Here is a 24,059-nt window from a genome sequence, read left to right as displayed (position 1 = left end):
ATGGAATCAATAGGTGATCATTCTGGGACCATATTCTTCACCTGAAGACTTTAGGTCCCTCTCCTGAGTGATCTTGGATAGGCATGGAGATATAGTACAATGGACTTAGCACATGAGCATTTTGGCCATTCAAGAAAAAGAAGGCCATCACTTGGCCTGTATCTGAATTATCATGGTATTTTAGTCAAATGAAAACCTTTAAACACTCTAAGCAATGAAAAGAACATGGTGCCTTCAAAAAAAAAAAAACAATACAGAATCTTAACTTGCCTTAAATAAGTCCAACAAAGTTCTAACGTTTCTTAAGCTATTTTTCCATACTTTAAATACACACACACACACACACACACACACACACACTGAGTGTCCAAGTATGGACTTCGCCTACCTGCTGATTTTTGTGAACATGCATTTCTCACCTTCAGTGGCATATGCCTGGGCTTTCCCCTTCCCCACCATAGGCCCAGAAACATCTGATGGCCACCCACCCATCTTAGTCTCTAATTTTACAGAAATGTAGTTCTTCTTGTGCCTACTTCATGAAGTCTATATGCATATTATTAAGTGAAGAAAATATTACAAAAATACAAGGTATTAGTCTTAAAACTGACTTACTTCTGTGGTTAATAAATGATTCTCTAGGAATAAAGTGTTCAACCAAGTAAGAAGAACAAAGTTAAAGGCATTCCAGGGCTATTTAGCCACTATTCTTCTAATATATAGGGTGTCTTGCAAGAAATTCATTGTTTCAGGTGATTAAGAAATTAATTCCAAGAAAATAAATTTTTGGTTACTATTAATTAATTTTTGCTTATGATTGCACATAACCACTGAATACTTTCTTGTTAATGTATTTGTGTGGCTATGTATTTACTTTCTGGCTCTTTTTACTGGGATGTAAAGTCTGACTTGTTCAAACTTTGCTTCATGCCTGGATGAGGGCCACCTTTATGGAAGGTGCTTAATAAATATTGTTTAACACTGTCAAATTTATTTTCCCATCTTTACTATTGACAAGTGCAAGAAGAATGAAGTCTTGTGCCTCTAAGACCACCAGGAGAAGCTTTTACACCTAGGGTCACACTCTCATAACAAATCTCCGAGTTCTTTCATTATGGGCACCATCCCATGCCCACCCCCACAAAATAGATAGAAGACTTTGAGGTTATTTTATTTTGTGGGGGCAAGGGGATATCATTTTAAAAATGGCTACTTTAATGCCCTTAATGATGTTCCTAAGGCCTGAAGAGGTAAAGGACTTTCCCAGAGTGTTTTATCTACCAGCCAGGAACGTGCTTCTTACAATGTCCTAAGGGATTGACTTCTAGGTGACACTGCCTTGCCGAGAAAGCCTTTGATAATTCAGTATCTACATCCTTTAATGGGAAGAATGAAATTCGAAAATTTCTCCTCTATAGGAGGTTTCAAGAGATTTAGGAAGAAACTAACTCAACATTCGATGTTTTTTGGCTATCCAGATCAAACTAAAAAAACAATAATTTTAACCTGTTTTATAGAATTAGATCCGAAGAATCTTTTAGATGGTCTGGAATACATGTTAGAAGTTAGTACATGAGGGAAAAAATGACATCAGACCAATATTAAAGTGAAGGACCCAAAGCCAATGACCTCTAGGGTCTTGGAGTATCCTTTAAGACCACTGCTAGGGAAAACCTGTACTTTTTTTTCTCTTTTCCCTCTACTTTTTTCTTTTTGTCTCTGTCTTCTTTTTCCCCCCATCTCCTTGACAGCTCCACACTAAACACATACCCTCTGTTTCCTTACTTTTACATCTTCTATCTTTTCCCCTTCATATATGACTTTCTGCTCCCTTCATATATTACTTTCTGCTTCTCCTGGTGGCACCGGGGCTAAAGAGCTTACTGGGGCCAGCTCTAGAAAGAAGGGAGCAGATAATTTGAAGGGAAAGGTAACAGCTGGCTTTTATGGAGTACCCACTTTCTGCCTGGGCTTGTTCTATATACTTTCCATAAATATTTTCTCTTAAGCCTCTTAATTGGCACAAAAACTCAGTCTAATTTTTCCAACATCCTGGTTCTATTGGAGAATAGAGGCTGTTTTGTTTTGTTTCTGAAAACTCTGTCTCCAAAAGTTCTAAAGGAAAACCCCAAGAAATGGCAACTTGAAGACAATGGATCTAGTGGCACATTTGGCCAACGGGTTAGAGATAAGAAAGATGCAATGACTGGGTGGCTCAGTCATTAAGCGTCTGCCTTCAGCTCAGGTCATGATCCCAGGGTCCTGGGATTAAGCCCTGCATAGGAATCCTGCTCTGCGGGAAGCCTGCTTCTCCCCCTCCCATTCCCTTTGGAGTGTTCCTTCTCTCGCTGTGTCTCTTTCTGTCAAATAAATAAAACCTTAAAAAAAAAAACCAGATGCAACAACTGGGGGAATCCCAAGTAAGATCTCACGCAATTCGCAATTCTCTATGGCCCTTCTTGTTCTTCTTTTTCTTTTTTTTTTTTTTTTTTTTTTTTTTTTTGAGAGAGAGAGAGAGAAGAGTGGGGTGTTGGGGGGTAGAGGGAGAGGGAGAGAATCTTAAGCAGTCTCCATGCCCAGCATAGAACCCATAGTGAGGCTTGATCTCACAGCCCTGAGATCATGACCCAAGCTGAAATCAAGAGTCAGACACTTAAATGACTGAGCCACCCAGGCGCCTCCATAACCCATTTCTTTTATTTGCAAATTTGTGTTCTTGGAGGAAAACGTGACTTTACTAACCATGTTAATGGAGGAAAAGTTCTAACCCTGAAGTAATCTCAAGAAAACCAATATATGGTTTAGGTCAAAAAGAATCCTTGATTTTGCAACACCAAGTATCCTTTCTGAGGTTTCCCAAAAATGCTGTGGCTGTCCCACACAGAACTCTCTCCACGTTTTTGCCATAGAAACAATAGTGCTATTTCAACATTCACTGTAATCGAGACCACTTTGGGATGGGCTCTAAGGAAGCTATCAAAGAAATAAATACCTGCACTGCTATGATCTACAATCATAAAACAGGAAATGCAAATTTTACATGCAAATGGATATAGAGACAAATGCCAAATAAAACAAGGCATCAGTTATAATGTATCTAATATGTGCAGAAAGATGTGGGATAATTAGATTTACTTGGATTTAGTCAGAGAAACATTTGCAGTATTTACTGTTTTGTTTTGTTTTTTCAAATAAGAGAATGAATTTGTTAATTATTACCGGGTACAAGAAAGGGGGAATACCGAAAGCAGTTGAGCATCCTAAAGGTCAGATTGATTTGCCCAGGGTTTGTAATTTCCTTTCCTCAGGAACATTTCTGAAGAGCTAAGCCCTTCTGTCACGTTGCAATGCCTTTATCAGAGAAGGTGCTATGTAAAGGTGACATGAAATGCATAGGTTTCCATTTCCCTAGCAGGAGGGCTTTGAATATAAATGACTAAATGACCACATTTACCATGTGGAAGAAAAGCCAAAGAAAGGAACTGAGGCAGAAAACATAAGATCCCTGATCCCTTGAAACATGGCTGTCCTCAGCTTTATCCCTGTTCCAGTACTCCAGGACAAAAATCAGCTGGGCCCGATTTGAATTTCCCCATGTATTGTCATCCATGCAAAAAGTGACCCAAGTGGTTTCCTTAACACTCGGAAACACTTAAAGCTCCCTTCCCCACCCCCCTTTTCTGGCCAAGCTATCTAGCAAACACAGATGCAGCTGGCAGAGTGAAACTGTAAGCAGTCTTGCTAAATAGCTCCCAAAGGGAAATCTCTCTCCAAGGTCTTGGGTAAACCTAGAGGACTCCATTCACCAATTCCACATCATCATTCTCGGGTTCTTCAGACCCAAGAATTTAGGGCTGGGACTGTGGAATTGCTGCTACAGTCCTGTTTAAACAACATAGAAACTACTGTGATGAGCTTTCATCGCTGCTCGCGGGTGGCTCCGGTGCATTGCGATGGCGATCACCAGTGCTGGTGTGGGTAAATCAAGTCACTCTTTAGAAGCAGAAGAGTTATTTTAGCAGTGTAGGGTCTGATTTGAAGAAACCACCCCATTATTGGAGGGACATTCATCTAAATTTTTTAAAATGCCCACTTATGCCGTGTTCTTTCTCTCTGGCCACACTGAAAAAGCCACCTTTCTCCAGCACATGGCAGAGATCTAAAACCCAACCTGATATTGACAGTCATGACCACATGGCAGTGAATCTGGCTTGAGGAACACAAGATGTAATCCAGGCATGAAGAACAGGCATAGAAATGGGTGCTGGGGTGTCATGATTATTCTTGCTTTCCTTCTGACTTTCTTCACTGAGCTGTTTATGATGATAGGGCCAGATATAATTACGATCTAGGAATCAAGCAGAGTTCCTACTGCTTTCTCCAATACCTTAACCACACAGGTATTCTGAGCACAGTGTTAAGGAGTGCTCTAGAATCAGCCTTTGGTGGATTCAAATCACCCTTCTAACGTTTGACAGCAGATGAATCTTGAGCTAATTACTTTCATGGACGTGGCGGTGTTGGGGGGTAGTCATCATAGTACCTACCTCATCTGGGTTCTCCTAAGGATAAAATAAGGCATTTCATTTAAATGCTTAATACGGGGACAGCTGGGTGTGTCTCGGTTGGTTAAGGCTCTGCCTTCAGCTCAGTTCATGATCCCAGGGTCCTGGGATCCAGTCCCACATTGGGCTCCCTGCTCAACAGGGAATCTGCTTCTCCCTCTGCCTGCCGCTCCCCTGCTTGTGCACCCTCTTGCTTTCCCTCTCTCTCTGGCAAATACATACATATATATATACATACACACACACACACACACACACACACACATACACACACACATACGTAAATGCTGAGTACTATGACCAGGTACATAAACACTCAGAGGAAATGCTTGTACTCAGGTCTGTGGGAATCCAGGGCTTAATGTGTCTGGATAATGCTTTATTGTTGGCAAAATTAGAAAATGATCTTCTATGGATTGAATGTTTGTGGTCTGCCAAAATTCATATGTTAAAACCCTAATTCCAGCATGATGGTATTAGGAGATAGGGCCTGTGGGAGATAAATATGCCCAGAGAATAAAACGCTCAGAATGGGATTAGTGTACTTATAAGATAAGATTCCAGAAAGGTGACAATTTGAGGACAAAGGAGGCAATTTGAAGTAGAGCACAAAGATTTCATAAAGAAAATGGGACTTTTTCTGAATTTGAGGAATGGGAAAATCTTTCCCAACAAAATGAGGGACAATATGTTTGTTTCCTAAGGCTCCTGTAACAAATTAACACACGTTTAGTAGCTTAAAACAACACGTTATTATCTTACAGTTTGGAGATGAAATTTTTGAAATGGGTCTCACTGGGCCAAAACTAAGATGTCCCCAGGTCTTCATTCCTTTCTGGAGGCTCTACAAAGGAATCTGGTTTTTGCCTTTTCTATCTTTTAGAAGCTGTGCTCATTACTTGGCTGGAGGGCTCTTTTCTGTCTTTAAAGCCACAGATAGCCAATGAGTCTTCCATCTCACCACTCTTGACACTGACCCTCCCACTTCCCTCTTCCACATTTAAGGACCCTTGCATTTTCATTAGGCCTGTGTGATAATCCAGGAGTATTTCCCTATTTTAATATCAGCTCATTAGCAACTTTAATTGCATCAACTACCTTAATTCCTTTTTGCATGTAATCTAACATATCCACAGGTTCTAGGGATTTGGATGTAGACATCTTTGGGAGGCCAATATTCTGCCTACCATACAAAATATGACAGCACATCTGTCATGTCTGGTCAACAATATCATTTTCATAGAAATTTTGTGCGTTGAATGTAAGCTCAGTAAGTTTACAGAAGTAGGTGAGTGGGAACCTGTTTTTGAAAGCATTAAATGCCCAACAGGGGGATTTGAACTATATTGATAAGCAGTAATTCTCTTTGTGTCAAATTAATATTTATATTAATTATTATAATTATTATTATATTTATATTATTTTTATATTTTATATTATTTATGTATTTTATATTTTATAATATTTTATGTTTATAATTATTTGTGATTATTATAATTCTATTAATTATGATATTAATATTAATATTTGAAAATGGCATGGTCATAAAGTAAGTCCAATTCACAACGCTACAACCACTAAAGATAAGTAAGGCTTCACTGAAGTTTTTTTTTTTAATGTTTAATGAGAGATTTGAAAAACACATTTTGATAGTAGCTCAAATCATTTGATTCCTCAAAGTTTGAAAGCAGAAAAGAAAGTAGTACCAGCATTATTAAAAAGGCATTTATTACAAGGTGATTCTGGAGTTGACTCTTTATACTCAAGATACATAGATGTGAAAGTAGCAACGTTTGTGCACATATGCAAGTCAAAGGAGGTCTATTTTACTTTACACTTAAATAGCAACAAAATATTAACATCAAAAATAAAGAATGCAAGGAGTCTCCGTATCAGGCTGCAGAATGGATTCAGGAAGGTGGTCATGGAGAACAGAGAGTAAGAGAACTCAGAGGTTTGACAAGAAAATACAGGGAGACCATTAGGAACATATGATATAGGCAGAAGGATATGCAATCATTTTAGACAACTTATAGAATAGAAGAAGCGAATTTTAATTAGCATTTGAACTTAGGCTGGAAAAGAAAGTTCCCAAAAGGAAACTTTTAAAGAATCTTTTCATGAAGAAGACCTTATACATACATCAATGTTTCAAATAGTCTAGTGTGCTAGGCTTTCTTTCCTTGATAATGGTGCTACTACTATTCTTCCAGCAACACTACATGTCAAAAGGGGAGGGGGCTGATGAGAATACCTATACTGTTCTGTATAGAGAATGCGTTCTATATTGTCTGTATGCTGTCTATTAAGTGACCTCACTTTACCTTGATTCTCCTTCCAACACAGAGGAAAGCAGGGGCCAAAATTATCCAAAATAATAACCATGATATATATTAGTTTTAATCTAATATCTTCCAGCTTTCTCTTCCCTTTTTTTTAGTTACTCCTGGGGAAACAACAGGAAATATAGGTGTTCATAATTATTGCGAAGCGTTTAGCCTTAGAAAAGACCAGGAAAGACAATGGGGAAAAAATACACCAAACTCTGTCTCCAATTACCAGCAGATGCTTTCATTTATGCTAAGCATTCTTATTTAGTTAACTGTACAAATTTTTTTAACTATACAGATTTTTAATTACGTAAATGTGGTGGTGTTCTAGCCTCATGCTCTGGATTACCCTTGCCTCTTGCTTCTGGCATCACTTTCCCACGAATACCATGCCTGGAGCTGCATAGATTCTGAACGATACCTGATAAAGAGTGCAGCGTGTTGCAGTTTATTTTATTTATCTCTTGTGTTTCGTGTTTCGCTGTGGCTGTGTGACATGGCAGTCTGTTTCTCTGAGTCAGCAGCACCATTGGCTGCTTGCTGTAGCACCGTGAATGCGTACTTTCTTATTTTCCATCTTTGCTTAGTGGAATCATCTGGCTGCCATTCACTTGTGCCTGGAATATCACAGTGGGAAAGATTGCCAGGCTCCATCCAAAGACCACTTTACATAGACCTCTAATACATCGAAGGAAGGAGAAGGTCTTAGTGAGACTGTCCCTAATGATGAAGATCAAAGACTCTGAAATTTGCCTGTGTTCTGATTGTTCTGAACATAGCAATAGGAGCAGAACGAAATACTGGCAAGAAGGAGGAATGGCAAAATTGGCCTAAGCAGATTTTGTTTCACATTTGGTGAAAAAACATTTTCAAAAATAGCCATTTGGTTTAAAGTTAAAACTTCATATATATTATTCATTACAGTGGCTTATATTGGACCTTCAACCATATTTTTACAGTTAATTCGTGGGGGAAAAGAAATGAATGAATGAATGAATGAAACAAAATTTAAAAGCCAAGTCCAATGTCATGAATGTCACCAGACACAGTCCTACTCTCTCACGCTGTGGTTCTGGTTGTTTATTTCCAATTTAGTGTTTGACCTGAGCTAGTATTTATTGTTACTAGAGTCCCAATGTATGTATCTGTAAAGATTAGGACTCTAGCTGCATTTTCTTTCAGAAATAACTAATGTGGAAGAGGCAGAAAGTATCTGCTACTGGTAGCCTCCAGTACTGAAGGCACTGAAAGTGTGGTCCACCACCTTGGCACTGAAAGTGTGGTCCACCACCAGCAACCTGGCAAATCCAGGGAGCTTTGTAGAAATGCAGAGCCTCAGGTCCTCACCCAGACCTGCCCAAACAGACTCTGCACATAATGGGATCTCCAGGTGATTTGCATGCATGCTAGCATTTAAGAAGCGTTGCTCTGAAATAGCACCTGGGAGATACTTTCAGCCACATATATTTTCATGAGCCACATATATTTTCATAGATTAATTCATAATCACCAGGAGGTAGTAAGTGAAAGAGGAAAAAAATAAATAATGCTTGGAAGAGCCAGGAAGATTATACTTCCTACACATTAGGAGTTGAAATTTCCTTCTTCAGAATTGACTTTGAACTCCATAAACATAAGCATAAATGAATGCCAAGGGAAGAAAGAGTTCCTATTAGATTTTGTTTTTTATCATCTTCTCACTTTCTTTTTATGTTATGTTATTGAAATCTCTCTATATCTTATTAGTGGTCGAGGTATTATTATTATTATTGCTACCTTAAGAAGGGAAAATCTCACTCAAGCATTCCTCAGCGTTTCTTTGAGGGATGTCTGGATCATCAGCCCTTCAGCCTCATTAGGTCTACTCAGCCTGACCTAATTCTTGAGAACTTCCAAAATTCCTGTCCTTACTGGCAAAAAAAAAAAAAAAAAAAGGTAGAAATGTATTGCAGACTTTGCACAGGCTACTTTTTAAATATTATATTTGGTTTTATACACTCCACTTCTTTTAAAAAACCCATCAATTAAACAGAGATCAGCAAGGAGCAATCAAAATTATAAAAATGCAGGTACTTGGTGGCCCAGTCGCTTGAACATTCCACTCTTGGTTCCAGCCCAGTCATGATCTCAGGGTCATGGGATCAAGTCTGCACACTCTACAAGGATTCTGCTTGAGTTTCTTTCTCCCTTCCCCCTGCTTGCTCTCTTTCTCTTTCTCTCTCAAATAAATACATAAAATCTTTAAAAAAAAATTATAGGGGTGCCTGGGTGGCTCAGTTAGCTAAGCATCTCCTTTCAGCTCAGGTCATGATCTCAGGGTCCTGGGATTGAGTTCCTCTTTGGGCTCCCTGCTGCAGGGGAGGGGGGGATTCTGCTTCTCCCCCTTCCCCTGCTCCCTCCCCCACTCATGGTCTCTCTCTCTCTCTCTCTCTCTCTCTCAAGTAAATAAGCAAAATATTTTTTAAAAAATATTATAAAAATGCCTGGGGCATACAGACCCCTAAGCAAAAATCTTGAGGTCCACATAAGTTAGTCTAGGGAAATAAGACCAGTGGAAGGTCTGAACACACATGTACACAAGCACAGCTTATAACACAGAGCTGTGCAGCTTGTGAACATCAAATATACCATTAGTCATTGTGGGCTAAAATTGAAATTCCCAAGCAAGGGAACCTATAGTGTATTAACCAGAGCAGTAAATAATAATGACAGTGCCGATCATGCAGGCTGAGACCCTAGGTATGATTCATGGGCTGTCTTCTCACCTCCAAAAGAGTTACAATGAATATTCTATTGAGACCCTTTTTTTAAGCACGTTTTGTCCTTTGTCTATCTATTCTCAATCACACTTCAATCATTTTGCCTACTTTCCCCCACCTTTGTACATTAATTCCCTTACTACCTCTCCCATTGGACCACTGTCCAATACTCCAAGACTCCTGCCTTTGATTTCTCTGCTCCTGCATCCTCTTGGGGAACACAAATGTCCAAAGTAGGACCTACTTCAAGGATTGGGTGGTTGACTGTTCAGCTTTCTAATAGATCCCAGGAAAACATCGCCACAACCTGAGTTTAGGTAAATTGTCAATTATAATTTCTTATAGCTTAAAAATGACCAATTAAAAAATTAAGTGCATTATGGTCTTAAATTAACCCACAGGTTAATCTTAGTTTATTTTTATAAGATCCCAGTGTGATGAGTAAGATGGTTATTGACATCAGACCCTTTTATGGAGAAGTCCCAAGTTTAAGGCAAAGCTCAGGGCTGAGTTGAGATTGAAACATAATTTTTATAACCGTAAGTCTTAGAGGGCTGCTTTGGAGATTTCGTTGCTGTAGCTGTTTATTCAGAAGTTGACATACCACAATATGAAATTATGAGAAGTGGACTCCACTTATAATCTTCCCCAATTGGAAATAAGTTCTGAAATCCTAGAAAGGTTTCAGCTAGAGGATGCCATGGTCACACAGCAAAGCTCAGATGTTCAGTAATGAAGAGAATAGCAGGGGATGAGGGAATTGTTTGTTTGTTTGTTTTGAGGAGTTGTTGTTGTTTTACCACAAAACAGTGTATTTTTTTTATGTATGGGTTTTCAACAGCAGGGAGGAGGAGTAAAGTGGAGAAAATCAAGTTATCCTGCCATTTTGTCCTCAATCCCTGTGTCATTGGACTCATTTGTCATAGTTAACTGTCAAGAGACAGTAAACTTAGCATTAGTTAAGATATCTGAGAGCCAAGATAGTGATCTCATGGCAGCTAAAACCCCGGTGTCTCTCTTTAAATGTGTAAAGCAAAGAAATAGAAGAAGGGATAACTCACAGTGAAAACCAGAACATAGGTTGGGGAGGACAGGCAGTCCTGGTGCCTGAAAGGGTTACACAAGGAGTTCTCCCTTCTGCTCTTGCTCTCATTATTAATATATATCTGCAAAGGGAATAAGAGAAGCCTTGGTTGTAGTTAAAACACCTGTTGTGAAATCAAACTATGAATCTGTTTTTCCTACTTCATTTTTCCTCATCTTGCCACATCCACTTTCCTCCCTTTCCACGTGCTAGGGGAGATGTGTGCAGCCTTATGTGGTCGGTCTGCAGACCAACTCTCTTTCCCTATTTGCTGGCATCATTCCTTGAGATTAGTGAAGGCCAGAGTTATTCCATTTCTATTTCTTTTGAAGGACACTGTACGTTGTTCGAGCTCCTTCTATTTAGACTACGTTAAACACAGTTGGGAGACCTGTTTTTCCTTCCTCGCTCATTTTGAGTTTCATTTGAATTACATTTGTGTGTTTTTGTTGAATTGCATTTGAATTCGTGCGTGTGTGTGTGTCTGTGTCTGTGTCTGTGTGTGTGATTGCACATCTGTATTTAACTGATGGAGAAGAAAGGCCAGGACAAAATTAATAAACTCCTTTAATAGTTTGTAATTTTTCTGTAAAGATAGAGGCAGAATGGGATTTAATAAGTGTAGAAAGTATTGCCAAAATATCTAAGTGGGAAGATTTCCATTAAGATGAAGGTCTTGTGAGAATCTGTTAATAAATTCAGAATTATAAAAAACAAAGTGAATATATACTTCCAAGTTTCCTTTAAAAAAACGCATTTCTTGGGGCACCTGGATGGCCACTTGGTTAAGCATCTAACTCTTGGTTTCCGCTCAGGTCATGGCAGGGTGTCTGCTTGAAGAGTCTCTTTCTCTGCCCTTCCAACAACCACTTGCATGCACTTGTTCTCTCTCTATCTCTCCAATAAATGAATCTTTAAAATATATTTCTTAAAATCCTTAGAAATATTTAATATTGTTAATATTTCTTTTTAAAATTACATATCTTACCTGCTTAATGACTAGAACACCCACAAGTCTACAAGATTTTTACGTAGCCCCCAGAACACTAGAAATTCTTCAAAATAATCCAGGTTCTAAATCATTGTCTTTGAATCTTTGTTCTTGGCCATAAACTTTAGTATTGTGGTTACAAATTCTTTCCTTTATAGCTGCAAACACATAGCAAAGTATTTTTGGTAGAATTAGTTATCCATTGGAACAGGCTGTCTTTGACTTGGTTAGTTCTCATTACATTTCTTTCACACAAGAAAAGAACTACCCTATTTACCTTTTACTGGAAAGTTAGGTTGGCTCACAATGCCTGAAATTTAAAAATGGGATTATTTTGAAAGTTTAAAATGTCCTATCTACAGCACATTAATTACAGATATTAAGATTTGTAAGAATCCTTGCAAGTCACATAGATGAGACCTCTTTGTTCCATGTCTCTGCTGGGTACAGAGCCTTCTCACCAGTCCCTTTTCCCCATCCCCAGTGATCCAAACTTCTGGCTACAGGTACTGTCTCAAGGTGAATGATATTCACTGAGGAAGGTTAAAATCATAGGCTTATAGGCTTGCTCTTCCAAAGTAACTATCTGAAGGACAAAAACAAGCACAGCCTATACTACCTATGAAATGGAACAAAACCACCTGTTAGAGAATGTGAGTGGCATAATAATTTTAGTCTGAGTACTAGCATCTTGTCAATTTATCCCAATCTCTCGAGCCTGCTGCTGAGCCAAAAATCTCCCGAGCCAAGCTTTCCCGCAAGATTTCCTGTACTTCCTGTTTCTATGTGAGACAGAAATACCATGAGAATGACCTTTCTTGTGGTATTTTTGCACTTCTACCCTGGGATGAAGATAATCCCATATTGGGAAGAATTTTTTTTTTTTTTTTTAAGAATTCTGCAACCTTTTCAATTTTTAAAACTTCAAAGTAGATTCCTTCTTGGGAATGAAGATTTGAGATGGTGTTTGCTTAGCCCTAACTCATCCCCACTAGCAGGTATTTACGTTCAGTGATCCCACATTTTGTAACTTCTCTAAGATAAATTTTTACAAGGAAATATGCACAACAGCACAGAGAATACAATGGAAATTTATATGCTTGGATTTCTTAAACTGCCATTCTTAAAGAAATGTTCCATGGAGAGTTGTATTCTTAATACATTAGTGTGTGTGACATATTATATCATATATTTGTTTTCTTTGTTCTTAACCCCTTTGTTCCGAGGGTCAGGATATCCTGATGCTAAGTACTATTGCAAAATAACTGAACAAAAATAAAAATAGTTGAACACTTAGGAAACTTTAGTTGTTGTGTCAAGGAAGTTTGTGACTGAGGAATGAGTTTAAGACATTATTCAGGAAATATGCTAATAGAGTGCAACAGCCTACATGTGCTTATTAAATAAAATCATTTCAAATCTACAAAGCCTTAATGCCCCTGTCTGATAGAAGTGTCAGATAAGAACTGGAAGGGCAGTCAGAAGTGGTGAAAGTGTCACACTGATGCTTAAATCTCTTCATTCTTTAACAACGAGGGAAGTTATTTAAAAAAAAAAAAGGCACATTTTTCTCCTAAGTGGATTACTGATTATTCCCTAATTGGGTTGAGTGACTATGGTAGTTACAAGAAGAGCTGTCTGATCAATATTTCAATAATGAAATTCACAAACAGTAGTCTTCAATGTCTTTTATTGCGGCTTTATACCCTCAATGGATGGTGACGTTTCTTCACCTATTTGGAAAGAGAGTAGGCTTACCATTTTTTTTTTTTCATCCAGAAAAAGAGAAAAGCCATTTAACTCAGGGTGAAAAACTAAACTTATTAGCCATAGCCTTAGAGGGCGAAGGATAACAACTAAATAACTGTAGCCTCCACCGGTTTCAACTTGTAAAAAAAGGAGATGAAGGTGATGAAAATAAAACACACCCTATAATGGATTTTTTCCTCCCCCACACCCCAAGTCTCCTCTCCCCTAAAGCAGCATCAAAGGGTTGTATGATAAACCTGCCTGCAAGGAATGTAGAGCAGGATCAACAGATGCACCTCAGCAAAACAAAATGCTAAGTAAAATAAAGCACTTGCATTGCGGAGATGAGAAAAGGAGAAAAAGTTGGGCTTGTTGCAATGGCCTCCAAGAAAACAGGAGCTACATGAATGTTCGAGTTCAAATTGTTCCTACGAACCCAATTTGCTGACAAAAGTGCCAAACACAATACCACCCACTTTCATTTATGTCTGGGGCTTTTCATACAAGCTACAGGGGGTACCCCCCTTTTGTTGAATGGGTTCTGACTTTCAGGGTTGGTGTCTCCACCTCGAAGCCCTGGGACCAAACAGCGTGGCGCGTGATTGTCCTCAACTGAACTGCGCACAGGCGGGGGCACAGCAGTTAGTGGCCCAAATATGAAGCCCAGAGCGCTCTGGGTCTGGAAAGCCGATCGGCAACACTCTTTCCTTTCTTTTCAGTGCCATGTATGCACCACTACCACCCCGCCCCCGTGAATAGCCTTTAAAGTTATCATTGTTTTCCTTTGAAATGGGTTTCTGACAACCCCAAATTGTGTGTCCCGACTATAGGACCCCACTGCATGTTCGCAGGAGGATCTTGGTGCTTCCCTAATTCACTTCTCTCGGAGTTAGCTTTGGAATGTGATTCAATGTTATTTCCCTTCCAGCTGAAGGGCAGCTGAGGTTACAAAGGGATTTGACTAATGGGCCAAAACCCAGTTAGGTTTGCTGAGAACCAAATGACAGCAGAGGGGGAGGGGGTGCAGGAGGGGAGTGTGTGAAGCGTGGTGCTGAGGCTCCATCGCGGAGCCTTCTGCATAACCCCATCCCAAGGCAGACCTAGTGGACAGGCAAGGTGGCCCCCGGCCAGACCTTCCTCAGAGCAGCAGCTGCAAATTGGTTCTGCCGGTGCTCAGCGGCCCGTTTTCCGAGAGCTCCTTGGGACTCGAGGGGCCCGGAACCGGGAGGTGGGGAGGGAGGGAGCTTCTAGGCTTCCTGCACTATCGGGGTGACTCCTCACCTGACACCGTCAGATAAAGGCCTCTGGAGGACCCCCGTGAGAGGCTGGCAAAGGGGGAGCCCCGCTTCTTTGCCGGGAGACCTTAGCGGCTGAACAAGCCACTTGACAAACTTTGACAAGCACCGGAGGGGAATGGAGAACACACGAATCCGGGCAGGAGAGGCGAACACTGAAGCCTCGATGGCGGTCCCCCCCGCCGCCGTCCCAGCTGCAGCCTGGGATTAATTAAGCGCCGCGCAGCCGGTGCGGGAGAGAGCAGGGAGGGGAGAGCGCTCCATCTCCACGGCAGGCGCCCGGGAACACTCCTCACCCGCGAGAAACCTGGCCCAGCGAGTCGCCGCGCCGGCAGCGTTTGCGAGGGACGGAGCGACAGGGAGGCTGTGCCAGGCTGGAGGAGGCTTGCCTTTCCGGAGCCGGAGATTTCCCGGGGCTTCGCCTTCCCCTGCCCGGGAAGACTGTCCCCTCCGGTAGCAGCGGCGGCCGCGGCGGCCCCGGCAGCAGCAGCCCCAGCTCCTCGGCGGGGGACCGGGGCAGAATGCCCGTCCTCGAGCGCTACTTGCACTCGGCAGAGCTAGGCAGGAGGTGGACGGCCCCAGAAGGTGTGCTGCCCTCCTCCGCGGGCAGCCGGCCGGGGTGCCAGCAGGGGCCGCTGCCCTGGGACTTGCCCGAGATGATCAGGATGGTAAAGCTGGTGTGGAAATCCAAAAGTGAGCTGCAGGCGACCAAACAGAGAGGCGTTCTGGAGAACGAAGATGCTCTCCACAGCTTTGCAGGTAAATTGGACTCTGAGGTGCGAAAGGAATGGGGGCCAAGGCTGGTGATGACTTGTCGCTCCCTTCCTTGCAGAGCTCAAGCCAGAAAACCGGGAGAAGGAAAGACGACAAACTGCAGCGCGGGGGTTCGAGGGCTGTGATTAATGAATGTTTGCTTTATTGTAGAAATGCATCTTAAAATTAAGAAGGATGTGGTAGGAGGAGCATTAATAGACTGAGAATCGAGGAACCTGGGCTCTGGGCTCAGCTCACACTTGATTGCCCTGTGGCTTAAACAAGTGAAATTTCCTGAACTTCAGTCCGAAAAAAAAAAAAAAAAAAAAGTGGGGCTGGAATTGGATGCTCTTTAATGGTCATCCTGTCTGTGCAGTTCCTTATGGACAAGCCAGAGTTCCCTTCAAGACAGTATGCTCCCTGGGTGCTCTTTGTCATGTTTTTTATAAAGTAAAATACATTTTCCAGTTTTTGACTATGGAGCTACGGTGTGCATAATGTTTGCAAGAGTGAGTTGGCCTGGAAGCTTTGTATGTCCTGGGAAAGCTAGCAAGCTTCCTTGCCTCGGTTTCCCTTTTGGACACGACAGTCAATAGTACAGATTACCCCATTGATACCAGGAAAAATCAGCTCCCTCACAAATGTGGAAATGATGACTCATAGGGACTTTGTCATGTTATAAGAATGTGTTGAGGCCAGTTGTGGAGAACTTTGCTTTATTTCTGACAGCCAGCACCACAACCACAAAGGCACCTAGGGTCCCTGTGAAGGATCCCAAGCGGCTCTGATAAAACCCAAAACTAAGAAAGTGTAACTGGCTATAGGGTGCTCTCTTCCTTTAGGGAATCTGTCCGTAGATATTTCAGAAAGCGGTGGTTCACTTTAGAAGAATAAATATGAGTGTGTGTTTATGCATTTGAAGTCTTGGCTAGCCCTATGCAGTGGAATCCTGACATACCATTGGTGGGGAGAGGTGGGAGCCTAGATGGGAAAGATAAACTAAAAATTACCTTTCTCTTCCTCATGGAAAGGGATGAGAAAATCAAAACACGACTCACTTTATTTTTAGTAATTTATGCAGAAACTTTTGTAAGTTGCCTAATAATCTAAAAAAGAATATCATTACAAAGTAATGTTCCAAACAACAACAAAAAAGATTTGAAAGGAAGGGAAAAAAAAAAAAACAAAACACTGCTGGTCTCTAGTAAACAATGAGTACTTAGGAATGAGAAGAAAACCAATGAGACTGAGGTTTTTGTGGCAAGTGGGAGATGGATGCCCAGGGAAATGGGTCTTGGTCAAAAGAGATGAGGTAATGCCGAAGCCATCCTGTGTTTCATGTGAGTAGTATAAGAAAAGTGGAAAAACCCACCTAGACAGAAAACTTAACTATGACACTTCAACTGTTAACACTCTTGGTTTGTTTCAGTAATTTAAATGATTAACATTCATATCTTAAATTACACCTTTGATAAAACTACCAACAGACATTAGCATGTGTTGGGGATAGGTTTATGTTATGATTTATATTATATGCCAGTGGGGGTCCAATTCTTGAAAAAGCAATACTACAGACAGAAAATAGAACTTCTGTAACTTTTAATCACTTAAAAGGGATGTTTTTCTGAATGTTGCAAAGTTTGGCTAGTACAGTCTTAATTTATCCCAAACCACTGCCTCACTCTCGGTGGAATCTCTCAGCAGCCACTTTGGTGCCTAGAAAGGCTGTCCCTGGTCTGCTGTCCCCTTTATCTTGTCTGCAGGGAGGCAGGCCCTACTTCAACACCCCCTCCAAGGAGGTCTACCTACCCTTCTACCTGCCCTGCCTTCACATTCTCAAGGAGATGAGGGGCTCACACTTCCTGGCATGCGCACGAGACCTTATCATCTACAGACACAGCAGTGTGGACCCCAGCAGGCAGCCCCAAAGACAAGTTGCTTCACTTTCCAAATTGTCTCTTACTTCTTCTCTTCTTGTCTTTGATATTGTAGCTCCTACTTGCATCGGAGCTCTGTGCCATTCTACCCAGAACAGCACGATGGAGAGGGCCTCGGGAAGGGTTCCAAGGATCTGGCATGCTTTCAATTTTAGAAAGAGATGGTTTAAGTTGTGTTCGACTAGTTTAAGGGTTTTGTGGTAGAAAGCTTGTCAAACAAACAAACAACAACAGCACCAAAACACATGGTGATCTCTCTCTCTCTCTCTTTCTCTCTCTCTCTTTCTCTTTCCTTCTCCCTCTCTCTCTCTCCCTCCCACTCTTCCGCTCTCATAATTCTGACCCTTGCCTCAGAACCCTCAAACAGGTCATACTTTGACAATACTAAACAACTTCTTGTTCCTCAAAATGCATCAGGTAGTACCCTATCTCTGAGCCTTGCCTGATGCTTGGACTCTTTCTTTGACTTAGCCAAATGAAAACTTTTTTTATTCAGACTACAAAGTCCAGCTCAAGGATCCCTTTCTTTGTAATGACTGTCTTAATCTCCACCCTCACATCCCTGAATCGTCCCCCAAAGTCATTTATTTCCTCCTCTCTGCTGTCTTGGCCTGTACAGATGTTACATTTACAGCACACAATATATTTGCCATGCTATAACTACACACAGGAAAACCAAAAATTATAGCATTCTATGTATATCTTGATTGCTTGTGAAAACAGATAAATAGGTTTACCTTTTAAAAACCATGAAATTGAAGAAATTCCGATAGAACCAAAAGTCCTGAGGACTTTAGAGATGGGTATCACTGTTTCTTAATAAGTTGAATGTGACCTTAAATTTCTTTAATGAGGGACATGATTATTTTCACTCCTACTTCTTAGGCAAGACTGGAACTTTGTTTCTCACAAGTGAAATGGAAAAGTGCTCTGAGATTTTACTTAGGTACTAAAGGGAGAGAACAAAAGAATTTATGGGAAAATAAGTGTAGAAACATGTATTCATGAGAGGTTTTAAGGAAGAGAGAGGGGAACAATGTCCCTTAAAGGGATCAAGGACATTGTAGGGAGGAGGTCACATGTGTGAACATCTTCCTGCCACCTTCAGATGGGCATTGGATGGAGACAAACAATGGCGATCATGGCAATAGGCTGGAGGAAGGAATGGGGGATATAACAGGAGAAAGGGGTCTCATCATCTGCCCGTGTCGGGATGCGTGCATCTGGGCATTGGTGAAGGCACGATTTGCCCTGGAGAGAGCTCTAGAAGTCAGCCACATGCCCAAAGTTGGAGCATCACCTTGGTTCATTGGATTGTACCCAATTATTTAGTTTTCTTAATACATCATTATCCCTTTATGAAACAAACAAAGAATGGCCTAATTATCTAGTTAATCCAAAGAGGACTAACTAGAGAGTAAGCAATCTGTCCAGGGTCATGCTCTGATACTGTGTTAGAACCAGATCAGGATCTCCATCACCCAACTATAGTCCACAAAACTGGCATAGTCAGACCACATGCTGGGTAATTTAAATTTAAACCAAGACATCACTTTATTGATATATATGTAGAGGGACAAAGAAAGGAACTCATAATATAAACCTTGGTCAAACCAAAAAAATTATATTACATGTGAAATAAGTCAGGTGATTGTGCCTTTACATTTTTCTACTTATTTTGTGGGCTTTAGTTTTAAATCCAAGTTTCAAATGCTAGGAGGACCCAGGGGAAGATTCTCCATCTACTATCAAAAGAAAGTAAGCTTTAAAGCGTGGTGGTGAGAACATGCCCAGGAGTGGGGTCTGGTTGGGGAGAGGGAAGGAGAACAGGAAATAAATAGTCTCTCAAATGCTGGGAATGCAAATATTAGTCTAATTGTAATTCTAGACAGCAACCTATGGCTAGACATCCCCTAACAGAACTCATTCATAGCTGAATAAATAATTTTATTTTGGAATTCAACCAAATAATTACAAACTCTATAGCCATGAAACTTACCTTTCTTTTGGTGTCTCTGGTCTAAATTTTACATTACAGTTTACTTATTTATTAAGCTTCTTCCCATTTCAATAGCCTTTGGCTTCAGGAAAATATAAAAACACATTGACTCTCTAAAATAAATTCATTTTCCCCATTGCTATTATAACCTGTCCAGCCTTTCTAGGAGAATAAAATATCAGAAATTTGCTTTATACTTAGCTCTAAAAATCAAACCACTTCAAAGGAGAAAATCTCCAAAAGGATTCTTTGATTCCAGAACTCTACCATTCAAACTGACATTCAAAGTGCTATTTTAAAGTATCTCAAGTATAAAGCATAATATAAATTAAATATATTGTAGATTGCATATTCCTATTGTTATAATTCAAGGAACATTTATTGGATGCTTAGTGTATACTAGGGACTGTGTTAGGCACCAGGGACTCTGGGAGGAATCAAACACTATTTGACATAATAGAAGACCTATTATGAATTGGCGAATAGGAGTTCTATCTCCAACCTCACAGAAGTTGGAGAAACAAGCTTTTGTTAGTTTAAACCTTTCTCTCCACTCAAAGTATTAGATATAAAACTGCCCAAATTCAGAAACATTTGTAAAAATTCAAACACATTAAGATTTTATTTATTTATTTGACACAGAGACAGAGAGAGTACAAGGAGGGGAAACAGCAGGCAGAGGGGGAGGGAGAAGCAGACGCCCCACTGAGCAGGGAGCCCGATGTGGGCACTTGATACCAGGACCTTGAGATCATAACCTCAACTGAAGACAGCTGCTTAACTGACTGAGCCACCCAGGCGCCCTAAAAACTCAAACACAGTTTCAAGCACTCATCAATATTAATGATTCATTCAAAGTAGGACAAATTGCTTTGATCAAAGAATCAGTGAGTCTAACATTAGATAACTTGACATTAATTCAGAACATTCTTCTAAAACTACTTCTTGTAGACATTAGCCTGTACTCAATCTGTAGCTATATTGGATAATAATCATTGATACTTTAGTCTGTTTGTAAATGTGAATGTAAATTGAGTGAAAACTGGAACCCATCTCCTCACCTTCCCAACATCTAGTCCTCCACATGACTTCCTTGTTTTCATAAATGATCTGACCCTTGCAGAAACCCAGGTTCAAAACTATTCTAACTGTCCACTTCGAATTTGTTCTAAATACATAGCATAGATTAAGAGTACCAGAGAGTCATTGCAGTGCTGAGATTTTCACGTTCTTAAGTCCTACCTCTCTGTTCCTGAACTGTGTGAACCTGGCCAAATGATTTCACCTCTCTGTACCCCATTTTCTCTTCTATAAAAAGAGGATGATGATAGCATCTTCACAAAAGATGAAGATTAAATGAGGTAACACCTCCCAAGAAGGTGCCTAGAAAAGAGCCCAAGCCTTACCACATTCTCAGTAAGTGTTGACTATTTACACTATTGGTACTGTTGCTATTTCCTCAGTAAGTACCTTGCACTCATCACCTGCTTTCCCTTCAGTTCCATGGCCCTTGGCCAACCATGTTTTGGATATCATCTCGCAATAGCTTCCAACTCCAGTACGCTTTCTACTCCTCATCCTTCTATTCTGTGATCTAGATCAATAACATCAAAAGGAGAAATCAGAATATGTCTTGCTCCTCTCCAGATTCCTTCAATGATTCTCCATTGTCTGCAGAGAAAATCCATTTTTTTTTATTCTGCTTCAAAGCTCTCCACACACCAGAACTATCTCACTTTTATCTGTCTTATTTGTCATTGTTGCCCCATAAGCACTTACATTCGACCCAGACAAGACAAGCTTCCCACAGCTACACCCTTGCTTTGTTGTCATTGTTCCTAGTGCCTAAAATGACTTCCCTACATGTTCTCAACTTCTGCCATTCCTTAAGATGCCACTCATAGGCCACTCCCTGCACAAAGCCTTCTTGAGGTTACTGAGAAAGACTGTGTCTTTCTCTTCTGAAGTATCACAGAACTTTCTCTGTATTTATTTTGTAAGCAAATCACTTTGTTATACTAATGTACATTTTCTTCTTTTCCTCCTGGATTTTCAGCTTTTTGAGAACCTAAAGGACATTCTATTTTCATTGTGTTCTTCCTAACATCTTCCACATGTCAGCTACTGAATACACTTTGATAAGTGAAAAAAGGGAAATTATCAGAAAGAACAAAATAGCTTACAATTTGTCATTGAATGCAAGAATGGACATTTTTTTTTTCTAGGCACAGATTGCTCAAGAAAGAGGAATTTTAGTTATTCCTTTTAATGGAACCATTTTTAAATTTATATTCTAGTAGAGGTTCAGGTTTAATCATTACAGCTTTTAAAGTAAAAGAAAAGAATGCACAAGAGTACATTTCTGAACTATTAGAAAGGTATAAAGTATGTGCCAAACTAATATGAGACAGTTCTCTCTTCATACAGAGAAGATGAAATGTACCGATAATTATAAAATGTTAGAGGAAATGCATACAAATTATGAATGCTTTTATATACTTTTAAAATAATTATGCTGTTCATGCATTTTGGAACTTTTTATATCAATCAAAGTTTCAGAAGTTGCTTTTTTTTTTTTTTTAACAGATAACAGTCTGTAAATTCCTCAACGTAATTTCTAAAATAGAATGCGGAAGGTGTGTGTTTACCCCATCCTATAAATGAGCTTTTGAGGGAATAGAGCTGAGTGGAGGATGTTATTCCCACGTCCTCTGCTCTTTGCCTGGAAACAGTTTCCTTTTTCTTTTTCTTTTTGTTTTCTTTCTTTTTTTTTTAACAAGCCTGGTTAACTGGACAACAAAGCATTGACTTCTGCATCTGACTAATTTCTAAAAGAAAAACATTAGGAGCTTTATTGTAAGAAGACCAAAGCTTCAAGTTAGTTTTTCAACTCACAGAAGCAGCATGAAGAAGTATGTGCTCTTTTCTCTTATTTGATTTTTCTCACTCTTTAGTTATCAGTACGCTTCAGGGTACCTGGTAGGTACGTATCACCATATCAATAAGAAAAAGCGAAGCTCAAAGTACTTGCAATTTAATACAATGCCCTAGTCTAGATCTATACACAGTGTAGACAGTCTTTATTTTTCCACTTATCTCTCTCTGCCTTTCCATAAATTTCTCTTCAGAATTGACTTCAATGTCTAAAATGCTAAGAGACTACCCAGGAGGAGAACTTTGTATCTTTACACTTGTCTTAAGTTTCCTTAAACTACAACATTATTGGAGATCCTTCCTTCAGAGGACTTCTTCTCACCTAAAAAATCCACATGCATGGTATGTTGCAGATTATAAACCAAGCCTGTGTTCTGAGCATTGTATGACTTCCTCAGTTGGCACACAGTGCTGAGATAGTACTAAAGAAGAGCCTGTAGGTCATGGTCCTTATCCTTAGTAACAAGATAAAACTTAAAAGTTGGCCTTGTATGCAATTGGAAAGCATAATTGACAAAGACATAACAAGATTTAGTTGTGTATGCCCTTAAAATGAGTCCAAAGGGCCAGGCTTACTGCAGAAAAATAAAATCCCTAGAGAGAAAAGAACATATTTCAAGAGAGATTAAGTAGCCATTGTATGTACTTGGTAGGAGAAATCGAAAGGGAGAAAGCCAGAAAACTGTAAAATAAAATCAAGGTGAGAGATAAATATAGATAGATGTAAGTAAATGTAATGATAAATGTAATAAACATGATGAAATAAATGTAAATCTTTAGCCAAGGTATTGAAAAGGAAAATTAAATAACTGAGGGTATTATGATACACATAATGCAATAATTAGAGCTTTTTCCGTTGTATCCTCAGATGTTCCTTACTTCTAGAATTAAAGCCGAAGCACAGGATTCTTTTCTTGCTTCCTTCTGCATCTCTTTTTGGATGACACCCAAATATCTCACACAAATCCCTACAGCCTTGATGAGAACTTCTGAAAACTGAGAGGCATATTTGTTTAGATGATCTGTGACAAAAATTCACTGAAAAAAAATTGATAGATTTTGCTGAAGAAAATGATTTAGAAAGAGAAGAGAAAAGGAATGGATTGGCTCCTTAAAGTAAGGAGCCAACTGTGGAATACCAAGGGGAAGGAAGTAAGGTGAGGTTACTACAAACAATCTACATTCAAGTATAAGAAGTGTAATCAAAAACACATATAGCAATGAAGAGGAAACAGTCACTGGTGAAGACAATTGTAATGGAGATCTCAAATGTCCACACTCAAATGCATAATAAAATATAGTCTTTTTTTCTTCTCCAACTAATAAAACTTCCTCTTTAGCCCACCCTAATGGGATAAGAAAATTTATTCTTACTAACTATTATGACGAAAGTCAATCTTTTCCAGATTAAATTACTTCTTTTGGGTAAATACTGCCCCCCACACCACACCCCTGACTCTTCTCCAAGGTGGTTCTGGTTGAACATGTGCCTTGGGTTCTCACCCACCTATCTGAATGTGCTTCTGCACACAATGCAAAATGCCAGCCTTAGACACAGGAGCCAAGGCAAGTCCATCTGGCCACTGGGTTCTGACTTTGACTCTCTTCCTCACAACTCTCCAGGGTGTAAGTTGTAGATGCCCTTACCTTGTGCCATATTTTC

At 40.0% G+C, this 24,059-nt stretch overlaps 1 protein-coding gene across 3 annotated transcripts in view; it reads left to right on the top strand.

Annotated features, from left to right (window-relative positions):
- Positions 1-24,059, top strand: part of PDE7B (phosphodiesterase 7B) — a 311,613-nt gene that overhangs the window by 152,829 nt on the left and 134,725 nt on the right. Inside the window, exon 1 of one of the 3 annotated variants that reach the window (XM_059177482.1) lies at positions 14,989-15,532. The exons of the other annotated variants lie outside the window; for them this stretch is intronic. Within the exon in view, the coding sequence (XP_059033465.1) occupies positions 15,295-15,532 (238 nt within the window). The 5' untranslated portion in view covers positions 14,989-15,294. Of the gene's footprint in view, positions 1-14,988; positions 15,533-24,059 lie in introns of those variants that run through there. 3 annotated transcript variants of the gene reach the window in all.

The sequence above is a fragment of the Mustela lutreola genome, chromosome 6 (assembly GCF_030435805.1).
Source record: "Mustela lutreola isolate mMusLut2 chromosome 6, mMusLut2.pri, whole genome shotgun sequence".
Lineage (NCBI taxonomy): Eukaryota > Metazoa > Chordata > Mammalia > Carnivora > Mustelidae > Mustela > Mustela lutreola.
This window is presented reverse-complemented; position numbering and strand designations above follow the sequence as displayed.